The sequence below is a fragment of the Herpailurus yagouaroundi genome, unplaced genomic scaffold (genome assembly GCF_014898765.1).
Source record: "Herpailurus yagouaroundi ecotype Mexico unplaced genomic scaffold, PumYag 185, whole genome shotgun sequence".
NCBI lineage: Eukaryota > Metazoa > Chordata > Mammalia > Carnivora > Felidae > Herpailurus > Herpailurus yagouaroundi.
Window position 1 is genome coordinate 18493500 of NW_024412416.1, and position 24853 is coordinate 18518352.

The window sequence follows — 24853 nt, forward strand, 5'->3', positions numbered from 1 at the left end:
CAATTCTGTATGTTACTCTCAGTGCTCACCACAGTGAGTGTAGTCACCACACATTATTGCAATACTATTAACTATATTTTTATGCCATACTTTTCATCTCCACGACTTGATTTCTTTTAAAACTTGAAGTTTGTACCTCTTAATCTCCTTACCGATTCTACCCATCCCCATCACCCTCCACCTCTCTGGCAAAGACCATTTTGTTCTCTCTATTTATGAGTCTGTTTTTTTTCCCATCTGTTTGCTAATGAGTATGGAGTTTCTTTTTTTTTTCTTTGCAGTGATGAAAATGTTCTTCAATTAGAGTGATGGTTGCACAGCTCTGTGAGTTCAAGTACAATTTTAAATGGATGAATTGTAATGGTATGTGAATTATATCTCAATAAAGGTGTTAAGAAAAGATTCTCTGCTTTTACAATAAATTCATTTTCAAACATTCTTTTGGGAAGGAAAGAAGTTTCTCTGAGATTTATAGGAACAGACTGAATTGTCAGTAGGGAAGCAGAAGGACAAGTGAATAGAGTTTAACCAGCAGCTGATGAGATCACTGGACCCAGAGACATTTCTTTTCAGCCGTCACACCTGATCCGGTTACACTCCAGGAACTGGCACTTGTGTTGGTACTTGTTTGGGGGTTAAAATAACCAGGAGAAGCCTGGGTTTGGTAACACGTCGTACCACACCCATCACTAAAAGTCTGGAAAAAAAACTCTCATGCTTTGAGAATCATACAATTGCTGATGCTGAAAGTTCACATCCAAGAGTAACATTCTCATCAGGCTGCCTTTCTTACCGGGACACAGGAATTTTCCAGTACAGTAGCCCTCCTGTTAATAGACTTGCCGGCTCTCACACTAGCTGGACAGCATCTACTGGATGGTTTTCCTTAGTCTCACTTTGGTCATGACATCAGCATGCCCCTACGTGTTCGGGGTGGAGGACAGTCTGCTGTTTCCGCCTGCTTGCTGCTGTGTTCCTTTTTTGGTTTTCCTTCTGGTGTCTACGCCATGCTTGGGCGGATCATGTGAGCTGAATTAGGCCAATCAGACCTTATCAGGGAACCTGGAGGGGAGGCAGTGAGTTCACAGTGCTGTGTGGAGCCTGTTGCCTGCAGCTGGCTCCGAGATCCCTTCTCCAAGATATGCTGTTCGGCATCTCTTCAATGTGGGGAGCTACTCCACGTCCTTTCTATGTACTCTTATCTTTTTGCTACATTTGTAGATTCAGTTGCCATTGCCTGGGACCAAAGAACCTTGATGCACATGTTTCCTGAGTCCAGCTTCACTAAAGACAGAACCCAGTGTGTTAGAGAAGCTGGTGGTCTGAGGTCACCTCTGTTGCATTTCTATGCTGTTGCCAGGGCTTTGGAGCAGGTGGGAGTCTCGTGGGGTCAGAAGTACCATTTGTAGACATGTCATTAGCTAACTGGGTGGTCTGCTGCCTCTCGCCATACTTGATCATCTCTTCAGTGGAAGAAAGAGGTCTGAGTACTGAGTGTACTTTTCTGGGAGAGGCATAGGGTCACCTTGCAGGGTGGTGGCCCCTTGAACCTTCTGCCAGGAGCACCTGCCTCTAGAAACTCTAGGAAGAGGGACTTCCAAGATCGAAATTCTCCTGGGGAAATAGCCCGGGCACGGAGTTCTCACAGCAATTCACAGGGTGCAGTGGCACATCAAAAGTGTACTAGTTAGGGACGTTGCAATGATGAGCCCCATGTGGCTCTGTGTGATATCCCATTTCCCTTTCTGATGTGACCATGAAGTTCTTCCTCCCTCTCAACTTGCCACGGGCCCTGCTTTGGGAAGTGCTGCTGTGACCAGCACCAGTGTGTACACATAGTGGAGGCCTGGCCAGCCAGCTGGTAGGAGGGTCACAGGACTTGCCATCTATAATTCCAAGAAGTAAGGACACTCAGAGGCAAGACACGCACTCTTACCTTAAGAGAATCATGAATCCCTGTGGAAGCGAACACCACAGCTGGTCTTGGAACAAAAGACACTGTCATGTACCGTTGCTAGTAACTGAACTGGCATTTGTAGCAACCTTATATATTTCAAATTGTGAACCCTTTCCTGTGAAATTTGAAGCTGTTCTCTACGACTCTCTCAGGAAAGGTTCTAAGCCAAACAGGGGAAAGGGCCAGGGATGGCTTCACCCTGTACTGACTTCCTCCACCCATTCTCCATCCTGCCTCCTTGTGTGCCCAACTCCTACTATTAGCCTTACTCCACCAGGATTAAAACCTCTCTCAGGCAGGTGCCTGTGTGGCTCAGTCAGTTGAGCATCCGACTTTGGCTCAGGTCATGATCTCGCAGTTCTTGAGTTTGAGCCCCACGTCGGTCTCTGTGCTGACAGCTCAGAGCCTGGAGTCTGCTTCATATTCTGTGTCTCCCTCTCTCTACCCCTCCCCCACTCACGCTCTGTCTCTCAAAAATAAAGATATTAAAAAATAAATAAAAATAAAACCTCTTTCAGAAATAGACCCTATAAATTCACTTGGATACAGGAAGAAGGTTAAGAAAAAGGTAAAATTTCTTCCCTCCCAGGCCAATGTCTTTGGCCTACCAAAGAAATCCTTCATTCCATTCCTTCCTTGACACAATGGCTCCTTAGCCTAACTGTGCAGGCACACAGAACTGGAAGGCTAGCTTCCTTGGAGTAGGAGAAGCTGGTATATCTTCCAGCTAACCCCCCCTGTTCTCAGGAAGCACAAGAATAATGCTGTGTACCATAGGGAAACCCCAAACACTTGAGATATTTGTAAAAAGATCCTCAAGGTACTGAGGGAGCTTAGTTTTTATAAGTGTGATAAGGCTGAGCAAAGGCCAGGCATGCAGGTACACAGCTTTGCTTTAGATGCTCAGAAATAACCTAAGTCCCATGATGCCACCTCTCACAGGTACCCCTTGGAAGACTTATGGATCCAGCCTATTTGGGGTCCTTCTAGAAAGGCTCAAGTGGTTTCTTAGGAAGCAATGGATGCATAATGCCACTGTAAGGCATTAGTTATTTAAACAATTTAATACAAATGCTGGGGTATTTCCAGAGCATATGCATTACTCTAATCCAGCAAGAATGATCCTGTCTTTGTATGAAGGAGTCCTGACCAAAGGCTCTGTCGAGTTCTTTCTTTTTTTATTTTTACATCTATGTGTACAATGTAATGATTCGAAATTTGCTTATATTGCAAAATGTTCATGGCAGTAAGTCTAGCTAACATCTGTTACCATATGTGACCACAGAATTGTTTTTCTTGTGATGAGAACTTTTAAGATTTACTCTCTTAGCAACTTTCAAACATGTGATACAGTATTATTAACTATAATAATAGTTATAATAACTATAATAGCTACAATAATGAGCCATGCTGTACATTACATCCCCAGGACTTATTTTACAACTGGAAGTAGGTACCTTTTGACTTCCTTCACCCATTTCACCCACCCCTCAACCCTCTGCCTCTAGCAACCACCAATCTGTTCTCTGTGTTTAAAAATTTTTGTTTTTGTTTTAGGTTCTACATATAAGTGAGGTCATACAGTATTCATCTTTCTCTGACTTATTTCATTTCACATAATGCCTTCAAAGTCCATCCATGTTGTTGCAAATGCCAAGATTTCATTCTTTTTTTATGGTTGAATAATATTCTACTATCTATTAACGTTATTCATCTGTCAATGGAAATTTAGGTTGTTTCCATATCTTAGCTATTGTAAATAATGCTGCAGTGAACAATGAAGTGCATACACCCTTTTGAGTTAGTGTTTTCATTTTCTTTGGAAAAATACCTAGAAGTGAAATTGCTGGATCATATGGGACTTCTATTTTTAATTTCTTAGGAATGTCCATGCTATTTTCCATAGCGGCTGCACCAATATTCATTCCCACCAACACAAGGGTCCCCTTTTCTCCACATCCTCATCAACACCTGTTATTTCTTGTCTTTCTGCTAATAGCCATTCTAACAGGTGTGAGGTAATATCTCGTTGTGGTTTTAATTTGCATTTCCCTGATGATTAGTGTCATTGGACATCTTTTAACGTACCTGTTGGTCATCTGTTTGCTTTTGGAAAAATGTCTACTCATATCCTCTGACCAATTTTTTGGTTGGATTTTTTTTTCTTGTATTGAGTTGTAGGAATTCTCTATATATTTTGGATATTAACCCCTTATCAGAGATACGATTTGCAAATATCTTCTCTCATTCAGTAGGTGGTCTTTCCATTTTTTTATGGTTTCCTTGGCAGAGCTTTTTAGTTTGATGTGGTTCCACTTATTAAATTTTCATTTTGTTGTCTTTGCTTTTGGTATCAAATCAAAACAATCACCATCAAGACTGATTGCAAGGAGTTTATTGCCTATGTTTTTTTTCTAGGAGTTTTATGGTTTCAGGTGTTACAGTCAAGTCTTTACACCATTTTGAGTTCTTTTTTGTGTATGGTGTAAGATTGTAGTCCAATTTCATTCTTTTGTGTGTTGCTGTCCAGTTTCCCCATCTATTGAAGAGACTTTCCTTTCCCCATTGTATATTCTTGGATCCTTTGTCATAAATTAATTGACCATATATGTGTGGGTTTATTTTTGGATTGTCTATTCTGTTCCATTGATCTGTGTGTCTGTTTTTATACCACTACCACACAGTTTTTATTACTATAGCTTTGTAATATAGTTTGAAAACAGGGAGTGTGATGTTTCATTCTTCCTTCTCAAGACTGCTTTGGCTATTTGGAGTCTTTTGTGGTTCCAGACAAATGTTAGGATTGTTTGTTCTAGTTTTGTGGAAAATACCATTGGAATTTTGATAGGGATTGCATTGAAACTGTAGATCTCTTTGGGTAGTATGAACATTTTAACAATATTAATTCTTCCAATCCATTAGCATGGCATATCTTTCCATTCATTTGTTTTTTCTTCCATGTCTTATAATTCTCAATTTATTCTTAGGTATTTTATCATTTTGATGCAATTATAAATGGGATTATTTTCTGAATTTCTCTGATAATTATTAGTGTATAGAAATGCAACAGACTTCTGTACATTAATTTTGCAACCTTACTGAATTCATTTGTTCAAACAGGTTTTTTTTTTTTTTTTTTTTTTTTTGGTGGAATCTTTAGGGTTTTCTATATGTAGTACCACGTCATCTGCAATGACAGTTTTACTTCTCACTTTATAATTTGGATACCTTTTATTTCTTTTTCTTGACTAATTGCTCTGGCTAGGATTTCTAGAATTATGTTGAATAAAAATGGTGGGAGTTGACATCATTTTCTTGTTCCTGATCTTAGAGGAAAAGCTCTCAATTTTTCACCACAGAGGATGTCAAGTTCTTATTTTAATTGTCTCAACCATGTGCACGGTTTGTTCATTCTTATTGTGATGTCTCTGCTTTGAGGTTTGGAGAAGAGGTGCCATGGGTGAGAAGAAAGGGAGAGACAGGGCTTTCCTCAGGGTGGTATTTGACTGATCTGGGTAGGCTAGGGGCCACCAAGAGAATGGGCAAGTCTGTGTGCTCTAGAAGGACCCTTGAAGCAGGGACTCCTAGTTTCAGAGACTGGTTTCCCTTTTCTGTTTATTGAGTCCTTTCTCATCTTGTCCAGTACTAAACTCTGTGATGAAGGTAGGATAGGGGGCTATTAAGCCAGTATCAAATCATTTGGCTACTTAGACTACTTGGAACATGGTAGTACATTGTATAGATACTAAAAAGAAATGACCAAGTAAATAAAGTGATGGAGTACCAACTGGTAGTTATTCCCCTCATGTTATGGATGCACAAGCCACTGCTCAGAGACACAGGTGGTTACCCCTAAATTCCCCATCCCCCATTGAGAGGAATGCAAAGCACTAGTTTGTGAGTGGGATTCACTGCCTCTGGATTGAAAACGCTGCCTGCTTACTTGTGTGGCTTCACTAATTTGATAATAGGGCATGGTTTTTTGGTAAGGCCACAAGAATGATGGCTGGCATGGGGAAAAGGACTTTCAGCCTCATGCCACATGCCAGTGTGTTTGGGGAATGGCAGCAATGTTAGGCACATATCTTACTAGAAAGCTCTCTGGAGGAAAGGCATGGAGGACACAGGGAGGCTTGGGAGATAGCTGAGGGGAAAGGTCAATTCAAACAGGATCAATGGGAGGGCGACTGAATGCACCCATCAAATGATCCGACCCAAGAATCTCAAACCAGAGGCTCAGGGAGAGATCTGGCATTTTGTAGTGGGAGAGAATGGAAGAGATCAGCAGCCCATGCATGATAATGGTGGCCATTAAATTAAGATCTGGTGATGCTTGTTTAAGAGGTGACACCTAAGGTGTTTCAGCCAATGCTCCTGTCTTGAGCTCCACATATTCTGAGATACCTGGGTTCTGGGTTGGGGCTGGCCCTTCAGCCTCTGTATTCATGGGAACCAGCTAGAGGCCTCTGCTTAGAGCTGAAAGAGCCTGCACTTTTTAAAATGTGCACTTGTGTGTTTATTTTTTAACAGCCTTACAGAGATATAACTATGCCACAGAATTCAGCAATTCAGTGGCCTTTACCACAATCTAGAATATTCTTAATATGCCAAAAAGAAACTCTATGCCTTTTTGCTACCAAACCCCAATTCCTTCTCTCCCCCTTCTCCTCAGGAGAAATATCTATTCAGATCCTTTATAATTGGGTTATGTGTCATTTTATTATTGAGTTGTAATAGTTCTTTATATATTCTAGATAGAAGGCTCTTATCAGATAGATGATTTGAAAATATATTTTCCCATTTGCGGGTTGTCTTTTCATTTGCTTAATTTTTTTTTTCATTTTTCTTGATATTTCAGGGTATCTCAGGACACAGTGGGAGCCTATTAGCACATAAGTTTATAATTTTGATTAAACCTAATTTATCTATTTTTCTTTTTTTGCTTGTACTTTTGCTGTCATATCTAATAAATCATACATAATAAATATTTTTTTCCTGCTTTCTTTCAAGAATTTTATACATTTAGCTCTTTAGGTCTTTGATCATTGGGTTAATTTTCATATATGTGTGAGCCAGGTGCCCATCTTTATTCTTCTATGTGTGGACATAAAGTTGTCACAATACCATTTGTTGAAAAGACTGTTCTTTCCTCATTGAATCCTCTTGGCCACCTTGTCAACAGTCAATGGACAGTAAACGTGAGGGTCTATTTCTGGACTTTCAAATATATACCATGTTCTATATGTCTGTCTTTATTGTAACACACTATCTTGATTACTGTAGTTTTGTAGTAAGTTTTAAAGTTGGAAGTATGAGGGGCGCCTGGGTGGCGCAGTCGGTTAAGCGTCCGACTTCAGCCAGGTCACGATCTCGCGGTCCGGGAGTTCGAGCCCCGCGTCAGGCTCTGGGCTGACGGCTCAGAGCCTGGAGCCTGTTTCCGATTCTGTGTCTCCCTCTCTCTCTGCCCCTCCCCCGTTCATGCTCTCTCTCTGTCCCAAAAATAAATAAAAAACGTTAAAGTTGGAAGTATGAGTCTTCCAACTTCGTTCCTCTTTTTAAAGATTTTTTTTGACTATTCAGGGCCCTTTACAATTCCATTTGAATTTCAGGACCAGCTTATCCATTTGTGCAATAAAGAGCTGGGATTTTGATAGAAATGGCATTGAATCTGTAGATCAATTTATGGAATATTTCCACCTTCACAATATTAGGTTTTCCAAGCCATGAACATGGTACGTCTTTCCATTTATTGAGATATTCTTTAATTTCTTTTAACAATGTTTTGTAGTTTTCAGAGTATGAGCTTTGCACCTCTTTTGTTAAATTTATTCTCAAATACTTTATCCTTTTTGATGTTATTGTAAATGGCATTTTTTAAACTTCATTTTTGGTTTGTTCATCATTACTGTATAGCAATACAATTGATTTTAGCTTATTGATCTTATATCTTGCAACCTTACTGAATTTATTGGTTCTAATACTTTTTTTAGTGGATTCCTTAGAATATTCTACATTCAAGATCATGACAGCTGTAAAGAGAGGTAGTTTTACTTCCTCACTTCCAATCTGGATGCCTTTTATTTCATTTTCTTGTCTAAATGTCCTGGCTAGAATCTCCAGTAAAATGTAGAATAGAAGTGGCCAGAATATTGTGTCTTATTCTTGTTCCTAGGGGAAAAACATCCAGTCTTTCACCATTAAGTATGATGTTAGTTTTGGATTTCTTATAGATGCCCTTTATCAGGTTGAGGAAATTCTCTTCCAATTCTAGTTTGTTGAGTTTTGTTTTGTTTGTTTTTTTAAATCACAAAAAGGTCTTGGGTTTTGTCAACAGCTTTTTCTGCGTCTATTGAGATAATCATGTTTAAAAAATTATTTCATTGATATAATGTGTTACATTAATTCATTTTCAAATGATCAATCAACCCTGCATTCTTGGGATAAGACCCACTTGGTCATGGTGTATAATCCTTTTTATGTGTTGCTGGATATGGTTTGCTTGCATTTTGTTGAAGATTTTTCATCAATATTTTTTTAATGTTTAATTATTTATTTTGAAAGAGCACGCATGCAAATGGGGGAGGGGCAGAGAGAGGGAGAGAGAGAATCCCAAGCAGGCTCCATGCTGTCAGCACACAGGTGGATGCGGGGCTTGACCTCACAAAAGATCATGACCTGAGCTGATACTGAGTAAGCCACCGACTTTAACCGACTGAGCCACCCAGGTGCCCCTCATCAATGCTCATAAGAGATACTGGTCTGTAGTATTTTTTTCTAGTGATGTCTTTGTCCGGTTTTATTATCTGGGTAATACTGGCTTCATAGAATAAACTGGGAAGTATTCCCTCCTATTTTTTTGGAAGAGTTTGTGCAGGATTGGTGTTAATTCTGCTTTAAATATTTGGTAGAATTTGCAAGTGAAGGCTACTGGTCCTGGGTTTTTCTTTTTGGGAAGCTTTTTGATTAGTAATTTAATCTACTTACTTGTTATGGGTCTATTCAGATTTTCTATTTCTTCTTTATTCAATTTTGGTAGCTTGTATCTTTCTAGGAATTTGTCCATTTTATGTTAGTTATCAAATTTATTGGCATACAACTGTTTGTAGTATTCCCTTATAACCTCTTTCATTTCTAATTTTAGTAATTTGAGTCTTCTCTCATTTTTTTTCTTGGTTGATCTAGCTAAATGTCATTGTTTTATTTTTGTTCTCTTCATATAATCAACTTTTGGTCTGACTTTTTATTGTTTTTCTACTCTCTATTTCAAATATCACCACCCACCCACCCCCAGCGATAAAATTTGCCCTAAGGACTACTTTAGCTGCATTGTCTAACTTTGATATGTTGTATCTTCATTTTCATTCATCTGAAAGTATTTTGTAAATTCCCTCATGATTTCTCTTTGATGCAATTGTTATTTAGGAAGTTTTCTGCTTTTTTTTTTTTTATTTCCATGCATTTGCAAATTTCCAAAATTTCTTTCTGTTGTTGATTTCTAACTTTATCCCATTAAGGTAAGAGAATATACTTTGCATTATTTCAGTCCCTTTACATTTGTTGAGGTTTATTAAATGGCCTAGATGATGGTCTATCCTGCGGAATGTTTCACACGCACATAAGAAGAATGTATATTCTGCTCTCATTGGGTAGTGCTCTATAGATACCTCTTAGGTCTAGTAGGTTTATAGTGTTGTTCAAGTCTTATACTTCCTTATTGATATTTTCTAGTTTCAAAATCCATTACTGAAAGTCTGGCATTAAAGTCTCTAATATGGTTGAACTATTTTTCTCTTTATATTGTATATTTTAGGGCTCTGTTATTAGGTACAGACACATTTATAATTGTTATATCTTTGATGGACTGCCCTATACCATTATAAAATACTTTTTATTTCTAGCAATTTGTTTTGTTTTAAAGTCTATTTTGTCTGGTATTTGTATAGGTACTCCTGATTTAAAATATATATTTTTTAATGTTTGTTTATTTTTGAGACAGAGAGAGACAGAGCATGAACAGGGGAGGGGCAGAGAGAGAGGGAGACACAGAATCTGAAACGGGCTCCAGGCTCTGAGCTGTCAGCACAGAGCCCGACGCGGGGCTCGAACTCACGCACCATGAGATCATGACCTGAGCTGAAGTCGGACGCTTAACTGACTGAGCCACCCAGGCGCCCCAAGGTACTCCTGATTTTTTATGGTTTCTTTTTGTGACACATCTTTTTCCATCCTTTTACTTCGAAAAGTCTTTGTATACAAATAAGGAGGAAAGAATAATACTTTTCTAGAAAAGTATTTTCTAGAAAAGTAAGAGAGCCAGCCAGCACAGAACTGTCATCAGTGGCTTTCATGAGAAGGGGCTAATAATCTGGGAAGCTGCCACCAAGCATACCCCAACCTCAGTTCTGAAATATCTCCAGAGATTCTACAAGTCAGAAATACTTCATTGTCTACTCCCACTGTAGAGCCATTCCTTCTTGGTCTGACGTATTCTTTTTCCCCTAGAATGTGGAGAGTACATATTTCCCTCTCATTTCTTCACTGTGATCTTGGTTGTATTTGTTTTTATTCCTCAGACTGAGTTTCAACTTTGCAATTTACTTGTCCTTTTTTGTAATTGCAGCATAAAAAAAAAATCAATGCAAACACTGAGTGCTCAATGCTCTTTATATTTTAATACTCAGAAAGTCAGAGAGAAGGACTTTTAATGGACCCCAGGGTCTACATGTAAAATATTTCTTGACAGGAGAATTCTGTTACCTGTGGAACTCATATCTCGGAATTCTCTTGTCCTCTGTAATAATCAAAGGACAGGGATGTTCAAATAATCAAATGGTTAAATATGGTGGAAAAGAAGAAAATTGCATCTTCAAATTCAAAATAGTACTCTGAAATGCTTTCTCTTTCTCCATCTGGAATGTTTCCTAATTTAAACAAATAACTAAAGGCTTCAAAGCTTTACTATTTAATTTAAATATGAGTGAAATTCTGGAATTTGATTAGTGTTGGAAAACAGATCTGGAATCCATCTAAATTTCTCCTCACCATTCCCATACCGATAAGGCATGTAAGAGATCAGTAATGCTATTTGCTATCTTTCCTTTTCAGGCACTGTTATTTCATATGGTTTGTGGGGTGCCCCTCATCATAGACCTGTGGACATATGCTAAGGTGTCTGAAAAGTGGGCCAAGCCTGAAAGAGGGGAGTCCCACTCTGAAGATCCCCAGGCTATCACTGTTGACTTGTAGTAACATACAACCATAGGCCTTGCCCTCCTGCCCATGAGCAGTCCTGCATCATGGGCTCCTGTTTGCCACAGGGGGCAGTCAGTGCCAAAGGTGGCCTCCTCTGGCCTCCCACATCCAGGGCATGGTAGATAGAGATGTGGCAATTAGATTTACCTGTTTTATTTTCCAAGAAAGCAGGAAACTTAAAAGCTTAACATTTTAGACTGGCTAGAAATGGATTAAACAATGTTTCTGTTCAGATTTTGGCTGTGTCTAAAGATCCACATGTTCTAGGTTTCATTCTTAAGTCATGATCACACACACACACACACACACACACACACACACACACACGAATATGCTTTCATAAAAACAGGAGGGGTTCCATTCCATTTTAACTAAAACAAGGCACACCTGGTTAAGATAATGAGCAAAGAAGACAAATTTAAAATCCAAATACACTTCCTTACAGATGACTATTCAATTCAACTGGCAGTACAATATTAGATATTCTTTTCTGAATCACTGTAATTCAATGTACAGTACAGTATGTACTGTCTGGGATGAAGTTCAAATCATAAATACTATGGGAAACATCTAATAGCTTGGAATGGCCTTTGCAAGTGGCCAATAAGCTCTAAGAGACTGCAAACATATTAAATCTGGTGAAGCATGAGCTATGTGTTCCAGAATGAGCCCATCTCCCTGTCATACCCCACCTCCTTACTCCAGCACTATCTGGGACTGGGTCTTAAGGAGCTGGCACACGGTGTTACTCTTTGGATGCCAAATGATGGTGGGGCCTCTTCCCTGCAGACTGTGGTCAGCAAGGTGAAGGCTGCTGGCCACAGTCATAACAGCTGAGCTGATCTGTGATTTCTGCCTCTCCTGCCAATGTCGGGGCCAGATTTGCCGATGTGTTTGTGTTGGTGTGCAAGATGCTGGAGAGAGGCCATCTGCCCTGCGTGTCAGATTCCAGATTCCGTATGGTTATGGCAGGGTTTGGGAGAAGTATCCACAGAGCTAGGGGCAGGATTAGAATAAAGAGGTGCTAATGGTGTGCAGTTGGGAAGGTAAAGGAAACTGTCGGGAACTTGATGGAAAAAGAGGGTTGAAGAAAATTAAAGAAAGATCAGGGGAAATAAAGAAAAATATAAGGGAGAAGACAAACATTGCTGTTGTTTTAAAGGTCAAGGAGTAACAATAATATAGAAAGGCTCTTTCACCTTGCCAGATTCAACAGTGAGTTGCATTTTGGCTCCTTCAATAAAATTTACACCATTGGGATCTTGGGCTCTCCTTCCAGGTTACAGGCTCTGTCTTCCAGTCATGCCCATCCCACCTGAAACAGTCATTTATTCTCCAGATGCTATACATCTCCACACTCACCCCCTTCACTAAGGTCCAGTTTTTACTTACAGATTAAATCTCTTTCTGATTATTTAGCACTAGTTTTCTGAGGCCAATCTCTTCACTTTTCTTCACCTTCGTCCATATTGCTATATGTTCTGAAGACAGGTCAACTAGATCACACTATGCAAGAATTCAAGTTTTATTGTTCAAATATATGTATGTGTACATACATATGTGCATATGTATATATCTCTATATAACATTTGCATATATAGTGTATGTATGTGTGTATATACATACATGTGTGTGCATCTGTGTGCTTAAATATAAATAAATATAACTAAGATTTATAGGAATTTTAAAATCTATCAGATCACATTTCTTCAAACAATATTCTTTGATAAGCCACGACACTTCATTTTCATGAGTCCACACTTTAAGAATCAGTACAAAGTCAGATGGTTTAAAATATAAACAAACAAACAACAAATAAAACCAGACTAAAAGAGGCATCCAGGCTTTCTTTTCTAGGCTCTGAGACAAATTTCAGGTGCTGTCTTCTATCAATTTCATTTTATCCTCTGCTCTTGGAAACTCCACTCATTCTTTAAGTCTGATTCATATGATTTTACAGAGTCAGGAAGGGGGTCAGAGAGGAAAAAAAGATGACCCAGAAAGGTAGGTCAGAGAGGGGGAGGGAGAAACCAAGTCACATGAGAACAAGGGACCTGTGTGTCTTTCTTACCTCTAAATACCTTGGTACTTAGAACAGGGCCTGGTGAATGGGATGGTACTCAACAAATACATGCCAGATGAGGGGAATTATTGATGTTGTATTGTGCACTTAGGGTCAGGTTGGGTGCTTTTACATTTATTTATTTTTGAGAGACAGAGAGCACAAATTGGGGAGGGGCAGAGAGAGAATGAGACACAGCATCTGAAGTAGGCTCCAGGCTCTTAGCCGTCAGTACAGCGCTTGACATGGAACTGGAACTCACAAACTGTGAGACCATGACCTGAGCTGAAAATGGAAGCTTAACTGCTTAGCGATTGAGCCACCCAGGCGCGCCAGGCTGGGTGCTTTTAAAAAGAGTACTGAACAACTGGGCAATAAAAAGTAACTAGGTATAACAACATGTTCTTCTTTGTGTAATAAGAACACGTATTTCCTGAGGCAGTACCTTTAGAACTTGGGCTCATGCTGAGGCTGTGGTCCCAAAGTCCCAGAGGGCAGAGCAAGGGTAAGCAGTAATCTAAGGTGGGGCCAAGTCTGGCCTGCAGACTGTTTTCCTACAACCCAGGAGTTGAAAATAGGTTTTTACATTTTTAAAAGGGTTATAAACAAAACAAAGAAAAACAGACATCAGAAACCTTATGTGGCCTGTAAAACCAGAACTACTTATTATCTAGCCCTTAACAGAAAAAGTTTGCTAACCCTCGTGCTAAGGAGATACTAAAAATGTGCCTCTGAGCTTACTTTTAGTCTAAAGTGTGTTTGGTTTGAACTTGTGTTCAACCACGGTGAGACTGCAGGCCTGTGGTCTGTCAGAATGCTCTGTGAGCGCGCGCGCGCGCGCGCACACACACACACACACACACACACACACACACACACTCGATGTTCTCCATCCAAACTTAGAGCAGCTCCGTAGCACTGAATTATAGTTTATACCTTTGTTAATTCATGCTTGGTGATGTGACTTTTGTAGGTGTTTTCCGACATGATTTTCTCGTTAGAGTTTCACAGGGCAACAAGGTTCCTTCCTAGAATATCTGTGTGTGGCAAAATCATAAAGGTGTTGCATGTAATATGGTGTAATGATCACAGAGCTTTGTTATGGAGCTTTGGATTCATCTGGAATCTAGCTGAAATGCTCAAGGCATAACCTAATTACCTCCCTTCTGTCTTTCACTAAAGCTGGGAAATTTTTGGTCATTGTTTACGATTATTTTCTGCCCTAATCTTCCCCTCTTCCCCTTCTCTGACTCTAATTACATTTATGTTAGGATGCCTGATATTATGGCACAGATCACAGAGTCTCTGTCACTGTCAACAATCTTTTCTTTCCATTTTCCAGATGGATAATTTCTATTCTTCTATCTTTAAGTTTGTTGATTTTTTTTTTTTTCCATCATCTGCTGTTAGGCCCATCGAGTGATTTTTTTAAAAAAATTTCAGACACTATATTTCTCAGTGCTAAAATTTTGTTTGCTTTTAGAGTGTCTCTTTTTTGTGCTTAGGTTTCCTATACGTTCATTGATTGTGGCTATATTTTTTCTTATGTCTTTGAGCATAATTATAATAGCTGCTTTGAAATTCTTATCTATTAATCTCAATATACGTGTCCTCTTGGAGTCAGTTTCCTTTAATGTATGGGTCACATGTTTCTGGGTTTTTTTTTTGTATGTCTAGTAACTTTGGACTGTATCTTTAACATTGTGACTGATATGTTAATCTATAGCAGTGCAGTTCAATAGAATTAACACATGAGCCATATATGTAATTTTAATTTTCTATTATCCATATTAGAAAATTAAAAAGAAATTGGTGAATTTTACTAATATATTGCATTTAACCCAATGTATTCAAAATATAACTATTTCAACATGTAATCAGTATTAAAAATTACTAAGATATTTCACAATCTCTTTCCATATTAAACCTTTGAAATCAGGTGTATACTTTTACAGCACATTTCAAATTGGACAACACTGCTACCAAAGATGGTTATGTGCTCAGCACAGTTAGGAGTATCATTAGTGAAGAATATTGAGAGGTGGTCCAATAAAAGTAACCCCATCATTTAAATTCTATTCGTTGGCATTCTGCAGAGGTACTGTGGGCCTACTATGATATGAAGAAGGAAAGAGTACACTGAGCTTCTCTTCCCCATCACATATGTGTCTCAATTCAATCAGAGAAACTCTGATTCCATGTTTTATATTATTTGGCTTATGTGCATAATTTTAGAAATATTTGGACACTAAAATAGTTTGAAAACATAAATGATTTTAAAACAGGATTCTTGGGGCGCCTGGGTGGCGCAGTCGGTTAAGCGTCCGACTTCAGCCAGGTCACGATCTCGCGGTCCGTGAGTTCGAGCCCCGCGTTGGGCTCTGGGCTGATGGCTCAGAGCCTGCAGCCTGTTTCCGATTCTGTGTCTCCCTCTCTCTCTACCCCTCCCCCGTTCATGCTCTGTCTCTCTCTGTCCCAAAAATAAATAAACGTTGAAAAAAAAATTAAAAAAAAAAAACCAAAACAGGATTCTTAGAGCACCTGGGTGGCTCACTCAGTTAAGCATCTGACTTGATTTCGGCTCAGGTCATGATCTAATGGTTGTGAGATCGAGTCCTGCATTGGGCTCTGCATTGAGCATGGAGCCTGCTTGGGATTCTCTCTCTCCCTTTGCCCCTCCCCTGCTTGCACACACAGAAAATAAAACAAAATAAAATAAAATAAAGGGTGTCTGGGTAGCTCACTTGGTTAACCGTCTGACTTTGGCTCAGGTCATGATCTCACGGTTTGTGGGTTTGAGCCCCACGTTGGGCTCTGTGCTGACAGCTTGGAGCCTGGAGCCTGCTTCTGATTCTGTGTCTCCCTCTCTCTCTGCCTGTCCCCTGCTCACACTCTGTCTCTCAAAAATAAGTAAATGTAAAAAAATAAAATAAAATAAAATAAAATAAAATAAAATAAAATAATTCTTGAATGGATTCCTAAGATCATTCTTGCTCCATCATGCCCTTGAGCCCATGCTGACCTCTCCTATTCTAGATTCACTTATCCTACTTTCCAATATGTCACAGAGCTGGGCTGTCTCTGTGACCTGTCTGATCTTTGAGTCTTCACGGTGGCAAGGCCTTCCTTCTTTGGTCCTGGGTGTGTGTGGTTGATTCATTCACCAATTGATGCATTTGTGGGATGGCTGCTCATACCAAAGATGCTCAGGGAGACTTCTGAGAGTGAGCCATTCCTCATGGCCTTCAGTGTTAGGGTGGAATTTTATTCTTTCGTTTAAATTGAAGTATAATTAACATACAGCACTATATTAGTTTCACATGTACAACATAACAATTCAATAATTCTATATATTGCTCACGACAATAAGTGTAGTCACCATCTGTCACCAAACAACACCGCTACCATCTTATTGACTATATTCCCTATGCTGCGACTTTTATCTCCATGTCTTATTTATTTTGTAACTGGAAGTTTGTACCTCTTAATCCCCCTCACCTATTTCCCCTTGCCACCCACCTTCATCCTTAAGTTGCCATGGACCAGACACAACCCACAGAGTAAGTCTCACCTCTTGCTTTCCCCCTTATCTTCCCTCTCTCACTCATACACACTTTACCAGTTTGACAAAGCAAAGGAGGTTGGCACGAAAACCAAAATGCTTTGCGAAACTTTTGTACCAGGTGAGAGGCACAAGTTGGTCTTAAAAAGCTGCCATGTCAAAAGTCCAGCTTCTTTATAAAAGAAAAACATGCAGAGAACCACAAAACAAAAACCATGTACCGCAACCCAGAGCAGAATGGGAGGCCAGGGGTGATATTACACACTCTAACAACCACAGCGCTATGCAAAGTCTCACTGAAATGGCTGGAAATAAGGAGGCTTAACTGACAAACACGTTTCACACAATTCATCTCGGTTGACAGCCCAAGAAAATTCACTCCAGAGCACATGAGAAACATGGCCACGAAAGCTGGGGTTGGCAACAGACCTCCTGATGGGTTCTAAACAATGTACAGCAAGATCCACACTCACTGGTGTTAGTTTCAGCCACTGAAACAGATCAACCACAGACACTAACCTGTGTTACTTACTCATGGGTTCTCACACTCTGACTTCGATTTCCTTTTTCTCCAAGACAAAATAACTTGGCGGGAGCTGACATGTATCAGTTGAAAGCATGTGATGATTTTTTCTGCACGAGATGTTCTTAGTGGCCTGCTAAAAAATACCTTCTAGCTAGGATTGTACATTTTTATCAGACCTCTCGCCAGAAAGTCAGTATTTCGAGCAAGCAGAAATCACTTGCCAACAACAAGAGAACGTGGCAGAGAGAGGTACTGTGGTGTTAACTGTATCTCACCCCCCAACTCATAGGTGCTTCTACCCCGACCCTGGAGGGTCCAAGTTTGAGAACACAGTGACTTACCGTGATTGGCACGGGTGTGAGTTGCACCTTCGGACCTGGGGCTCTGGACGGCTTGCTTGAGGACAGTCACTGTCATTCACCAGAGTTGTGGTCTTGTTAACAATCCGTGTGCAGGACACAATGGTTCTGCGTTCCCCTGGAAACCAAACACAGGGAACTGAGAGGCTATGGCTACACACACCTGGAGAGGCCGTTCATTGATGCGTATGGAGGAACATTCAGGTGCGTCTTTTGATCAGTTTGCCATTTTAAAGTGGCTGTTGTAATGCTTTATTGGTTGTCAGAGAGAAAGAACCATAAGGTTAGGGATGAGGGTGTGTAAGGCATGACAAGGGGCACCATGGGGCAGGAAGAAGATTCTAGAACAGGATCAGAAAGAGGCAACACCTCAGATTAGCTATGTGCTTAGACAGCTTGGGATTCATTGAGGCCAGAGTTCTGATTTGGCTCTTTAATTTCCAACAAAGATTGCCAATCTCTGTATCCGTTCCTTTGATATTTAAAGTCTATGCAGGTCTGGTCTTGATTAATTACCTGTACATCAGCCCTCACCAGAAGATCACGGCTCCCTATTACAGAATTCCTACGTGTTGGAGAGAGGTGAGAAGCAGAGGGGCTGGTCTGAAGGACACACAGACCTGCATCGTCCAGGCAGGCAATCTCGAGCCAATCTGAGAATCTGTTTCGCCAACTACTACTTGTCCAGGGTATCACTTGCATTTGGGAACTTCACTACCTGGTTGTCCCAGATGGGTGTAGCCATTCTCTGGGTGTCCCCAAAGCACCCTACATACTGCTTGGTCATGACTTTGCCACGGAGGCAGATGATAGGGAGCAGGGAGGGTAGTTTCTGGAGTCAGGCAGCCTGGCTTCAAACTTGGCTCCATCACTAGCATAAGGATCACCGTATCAGCAGCCAGCCACCATGCTTCTGTGCCTCGACCTTCTCAACCAGGCTGGTTTATTTAACCCCCGTGCCTTAGGGTGTTCCAGGGATGGTTAAAATTAAGCGATACATATAAAGTATTTAGAACAGAGCCTAGCAAGGGTTAACACTCCATGTTAGCTGTATTTTATTTTCATTGTTATTTGGGAAGTATGGCAATAAAAGATCAAGAGGATGTCAAGGACAACTATTTGGACCCCAGATTTCTCGCTTGGTCTCCTGGAGAATTTGTCCTTTAGGGATGCCTCAAAAGTGTGGAGTCCTGAATTACACCATCAACTGTTACTGCCTGCAACTGCAGCCTTGGGTGAGTGCAGAAAGCATGGGGCCGTCTCAAGCCACATTTTCATTTTGGCTGCAGGTCTGACAATGGTGAGTCATCGGTTGTCATCTGACAACCTGAGAGTCACTGGTGTCATAAAAGAATGCCACTGGGCCAACAGTGACAGAACAGTACCCCGCCCCCGCCCCCAGCTGAGGGGAGCCTGCTAACTGCTCCATTTGGGCCATGCTTCGTTTGCCCAAGAAAAAAGTCTGGCAATTAGGGATATGGGAGTTGCTGGATTTGGAGGTTGCAGGGACATTGGCACAGGGGGACAGCTGAGGGATGGGGGGCTCCTAGGGAGAAGTGCAAAGTGGGACAACGACAGGGCTGATGAGGGTTCCTGAAGCTATGCCAACTGCCAGGGCTGCCTGAGGAACAGGCTAAGAACAAACAGCAAGGGCAGTTAGCCAAGATGTGCAGGAGAAGGAAGGAATTCACAGCTGGCCCTGGCAGTGTCTGATGGCCCAATGATGTTATGGATAGAATTCCTACCTATTAGAAATGGGACAAGTCACTAAATGGTAAGCAATCCTCTACATATCAGATACCTGACAAACACCATCTTAGCGGTCAATAGCCATGTGGAATTGGGTATTGGTGGGGCCATCCCACTCTCTGGGCTGGCATTCCAGAGTCTAGGTGAACTCTCCATCCTAACTCTGTGCCCATGAAAACCCATACATCCTGTGTCCCACCTCTCATCACCAGGCTGTGTGTCCTATCAGGGTGACAAATTACCCTGTCCCAAGGGGCTGCTGGCTAAGAGTTCAGAATGGCTTCCTACCGCTCCCCCTAAACCTCCCCGTAATGAATATGGTGCCTTTTGCCGATACTAATTTTTGCAGTATGGCAGTTCCTTCCCTGCAGTAGGCATAGGGGCCGATCACTCTATTTGAGAGGTGAGAACATTTTAGTATAGATAGGATAAGTCATTTGCTAATATATGGCAGCAAATTGTGACTCAGCCAGGACTCATGCTCGGAATGTTTCATCAGACTCGTGGGGCTTTTTCCTTCTGCTGTATCCTGTAGTGGGACACCTGTGGCAAAAAGGAAAGAGTATTTTGGGGCAACACATCTGGTTCCCTTCCACCAAACAGTAACAAGTGAAGGTCTATCCTGTTCATCCCCAGGGTCACTCACCTGTCATACCTGTGATGTATCTGCATAGCGGCCAAACCTCCACTCAGGTCAGAGTCCAAGGGCCCCGGGCCATAGGCAAAGCAGCCTTGGGGGCACAGCTCCAACACGGAGGAGTTTGGAAGGCTACACAAGTGTTTTGCAGAGAGAGTTCAGTGGGGTGTGCTTAAGTTTCCCGGGAAACACAGGTGACGTGGCCAGCCCTTCTCGTGCCCTCTGCACTGGCTGCCGAGTGCCTCGAGTTCACAACCTTCCTTGAGCAAAACCCCACACCCATGGGCGCGTGACCCCGGATGCTCACCTCCTCCGCACTGCACGCTGCACCCTTCCCAGCCGCTGTGGGTCCAGATGAACAAAGAGTCCTGGGGTTTTTCCGGCTCGCTTTGATTTTCGGCAGTGTAGTTTACAGGAACGGTGTACTCGTAATGGATTCCATAATTTTGGTCATGAAATAACAACACCTGGATCAGCAGCAAAATAAAAGGCCATTCTGGAATCAAGCAGAAGCATCCGGGCTTGCTGAATTTGCAAACCAGGCCGCCCTTGGGGCTGTCTCTCTACCAGGGTAACCAGTTCGTTTCTGGGTTTCAAAACACGTTCAGTCTAGGGGCACCCCCTTATTTGGGTCTTGGGTTCCTCAGATACTCAACTCAGGGGCTGGAGTGTATGTGGACCATCAGCAGGGAGCTCTGCCCCTTCCCATTGGAGACAGGACCAGTTTGGATGAGGAATTTGGAGGCAGGCAAATTTGCGGGCTCTCACTGAACTCTATGTGGAAAGCCCCTCGGTGCAGAGAAAAGAGCCTGTTTCCGCATACTCACCCACGAAGCTGCCCTTGCAGCAAGAAAGACACAAACATACTGTTTTTCCCTAAAAAGGCATGTGAACAAGTAGGGTTATTCTACTTTGAGAATGAACATCACTCTTCAGTCCCCTAGCGCCGGTCATTGCCACATCGAAGGCAGGCTAAAGGGCAAACACAGCCCACCGCAGAGGAGCCTTGGGGACTTCTGTTTAGGAGTCCAAAGACACACAAGCCTTCTTGTTGCCACAGGAGCTAGGATGTCGATGCCCACGGGGTGACAGAGGCCTGGCTCGAGGCTGAAAGCTCAAAGTGAGGGGCGGGGAGCCATCCTGCAGCTTGGGGACCCTTGGGTCTGAAATCCTGGTGAGTGAGCAGATGGATGGGCCTGCTGTTCGTATGACAAGGCATCACAAGCCCTGTAAAGACAGAAGTGCTCTCTCAGCTTTGTTTCTCGACACACATGCTTTGGTGCAGAACAAGCCTTCTTGTGGGAGCCTGGCTGGAGGTGACGTGTCTTTGGGCTAGACTCAGAACCAGTGGGTACTTCTGGGTCAAGGCAGCTCTCAAGTTCACTTCCAGGCCTGGAGAAGCAGCAGACAGCTACAGGCGGAGTGTGCTCCACCTGCCTGGACCTGGGGAGGGGACCTCACAGCTCTTGAGCATCTCCCACCCCTCCCAGAGCTTGAGTGGTGGGGTGGGGGTGAGGTGCTAAGAGCAGCCTGAACCGCATACACATCCACTTCTCCAAGAAACAGACGTGCAGTAATGCATTTGGAAAAATGCCTCCAGTTAAAAAAAAAAAAAAAGATAAAAAAACCTCTTTAAAAGATCTTTATTATCTCAGTATGGGAATAAGACTGGTGAATCAAGAATCCATATGAAACCAATTTCATGCAATTTTGCAGCCACGTATAATTTGTGTGTGTGAGTGTGTAATTGGTTTCAAATGCAGGTCCCCGTGCCTCTTATGGACGCTCCCGACCCTGCAGGCAATGTATGCACCCCAGTTTGGGGACAGCAGACTTCTATTTAGAGGCAGAGGGGCACGTCTCCTTTCTGGATTTAAAAACTTGAAGTAATCATTTTTCAAGAGAGAAAAGTGATTAATAAATATTAAAAAGGGTTGGAACTTCAGTTGAGTCTTGTTTATCAGGCATGGTCTGCATGAGTCCAGGCTGCGCGTTTGCTTTGATGGGCTGACGGTTCACTTACAGTTGATGAAAGCATTGGGCAAAGAAGGAAAATATACCCGTCTTAGGGTTTGATAATAAAGCAGATTCATGTGCTAACAGGTGACAGTGCTGCATGGCTTTTCTCTCGTCTTGTGCTTCCTCTTACATCAGGACAGGAGGATTTGTTCTAATCCAGTAATCTATTGCAGGGCAGTGGCTTCAGTATAGGTTCTTGGGGCCCAGAAATCAAACTTGCAGGGCTGCGTCTACAGTGGACTTTGTGGGCTGAGTGCTGGTTGCACGGGCAGGCTGCAGGACGGTTGAAGTCATGCATGGAAACCAGTTCACTCTGATCTCGTCAGAAGGTGTAGCAGGGGTAGGGCCATCATGGGTGATGTTGTATTGGGTGCCCGTGCTCGCAGGCAGAGCTGGTCTCCTCAGGGGATTCCCTGAGAAGTGGCCAGGGAATCTTCTGGCTGTCACCTAACCTTGAACGGCTGCAGATTGCCAGAGACCGCAAATTAATGGAGGAAAAAAAAAAATTTCCAAGCGGAGACTTTGGCAAGCACAGAGGACAAAATGTGCTTTGATTACAGACGCACAAGCTGCCACAAAATCCGTTCTTTGGAATGAGACATGGAATCAATAATTATGAGCTATCAGAAGTTAGCCATGAGAACTTCTGGACCCTGAGAAAGAAATGGTGGTATCCCCTCCTCTGGAGATCTTTAATGCTTTTACAAGGATGTATGACCGATGATAAAGTGGTTTACACGGGGTCCCCGCCCGAGACAAGAGGTAAGACAAGGTTGCCCCAACCTGGGCTGACTACCCAGGGAGGAAATCTTCCTGTAGAACCTGGTTCTCCTTCCCGATTCCCGAACTCCTGTTGCAAGCCGAGTCTGGAAAATCTGAGCGACGCTGGTTTGGAAAGAGAGTCAACAGTTCATTTCCAAAAGGTAGTTTCCAATGTGGATATACAAACTGTGGGGCGGATCTGTGCCATCTGATATAAAAACACAGACTCCGAGCGAGGCTGTCTGCTCGATGAGGCCAATTCTCCCTGGCTGCCACATGGCGAAGTATTTCCTTCCTGGAGGCGGTTCCTTTTGAAAAAGATGGTAACTCTCTCTGCCAGTGAAGAGCCAGGGCGAAGTTTTGGGAGGGGGAAATTCTCAGGCATGTGGCAAAAGGGATGAGATAAGAGAAGATGGAGAGAGAGAGGGGGCGGGGGCGGCAGGTGGCCAGGTAACCCACCAGGAGCCAGGTCCCCGGGAACCTCTCCCCAGGTCCCAGGGAAGAAGAGAGCCAGCAGACCCCTTGGAGAACCAGGCTCAAGACAAACACAAAAGCACAGCAAGTTACCATCAGATGCAGTGGTATTTTGGTTGGTCCCTTGGCAGAAATTTTCTCCCACAGGCCCCTTCTAACGTAGCGCACAGTGGTGCCGGCGATCTGGTACTCCCCGGGGAGCTCGATCTTCCAGTCGCTGTTGATGGATCTCTTACTGGTGTCTTTCAGGGCTGGGAAGAAAAAGGGGACACCATGGGAACCAGGGGGAGTCAGTCTGGGTGTCCTGAGTGCTGGGGCAGAGGTCTCAGCCTCCGCCTCTACAGGGGAAGGGAGGAGGGTGGCGTGCAGTGATAGAAGGTGAGTTTTCTGTGTACCGGCAACAGAAGCCTGGCTCACAGGGGGCAAACAGCCCAAGGGCCGCAGGACCTGGAGAAACCTGAGAAAGAGCGGTGGCAATAGCGGCTTCTTCAAGTGTGGGCTGCCTCAGAATCCACCCACCCGGTGGGGGTGCGGGGAGGAGCGCCAGAGGGTGGAGACAAACACAGCACAATCACACGTTCCTAAACTCCCAGGGGAGAGGGTCTCCTGCCTGGTGGGTGAATTCTATCTTAACGTGCCCAAGCCCACCAAGAGGGGTTTGCTGCTTTAGCAAAACGCATCAACTCATTTTACTGTTACCTACCTGGGGCTTCTTAAAGTCACAGCCCAGGGGCGCCTGGTGGCTCGGTTGGGTAAGCGTCCGGCATCGGCTCAGATCAAGAACTCACGGCGCATGGGTTTGAGCCCCGTTTGGGGTTCTGTGCTGACAACTGGGAGCCTGGAGTCTGCTTCGGATTCTGTCTCTGTCTCTCTCTCTGCCCCTCCCCTGCTTGTGCACTATCTCTCTCTCTCTCTCTCTCAAATATAAATTAAGAAAAAATAAAAAAAGAAGAGTTGTAAAGTTATAGCTTAATCCGGCTTCTCTTAAGGATTTGATAGCCCTGCACTAGTAAAGTGGATGCCTCCTCAAGAAACCACCGTGACTCTTTTAACTCTTTCCCAGTCGAGTCCGGGAACCCGGGCTGCCCACAGACAGGACGGCAGAGCTCCACCAGGGCTGTGAGACTAGGGCTCCGTGGGCTTCGGGTCCACTCTGCTGGCTCATGCCTCCACTGGGTACAAAATGTGTTGGAAGAGACAAAGCCAACAGTGTGCTGATCGGCCGGAGCAAAACTGTGGTTTTTCCACACAAGCCACAGAGTGATGGTCTGAGGGCTGACGGTGACTCGTTAGTGTCTCCTCGCTTAGGTTTGGAGTCCTGTCATTCTCATGAGGAGAGCACTCTGTGGTGAAAGCCCGTTTTGTTTTGTTTTGTTTTGTTGTTTAGGAAAGCAAAGAACTACTCTGGCAGTTAGGAGAAGGTGGCAAATGACAGTAGGTGACACCAAGTCTTATGCCGCCCCAAAAATGAAACTTCAGGGCACCCAGAGTGCA

General features: G+C 42.8%; 1 protein-coding gene across 1 annotated transcript in view; it reads right to left on the minus strand.

The window, feature by feature from the left end:
- ADAMTS17 (ADAM metallopeptidase with thrombospondin type 1 motif 17) overlaps positions 1 to 24853 on the minus strand; it is a 345055-nt gene that overhangs the window by 53600 nt on the left and 266602 nt on the right. The window contains exons 19-21 of the mRNA XM_040493411.1: positions 23453 to 23610; positions 20412 to 20571; positions 17701 to 17836 (exon numbers count right to left, since the gene is read on the minus strand). Coding sequence (XP_040349345.1) covers positions 17701 to 17836; positions 20412 to 20571; positions 23453 to 23610 — 454 coding nt within the window. The remainder of the gene's footprint in view (positions 1 to 17700; positions 17837 to 20411; positions 20572 to 23452; positions 23611 to 24853) is intronic.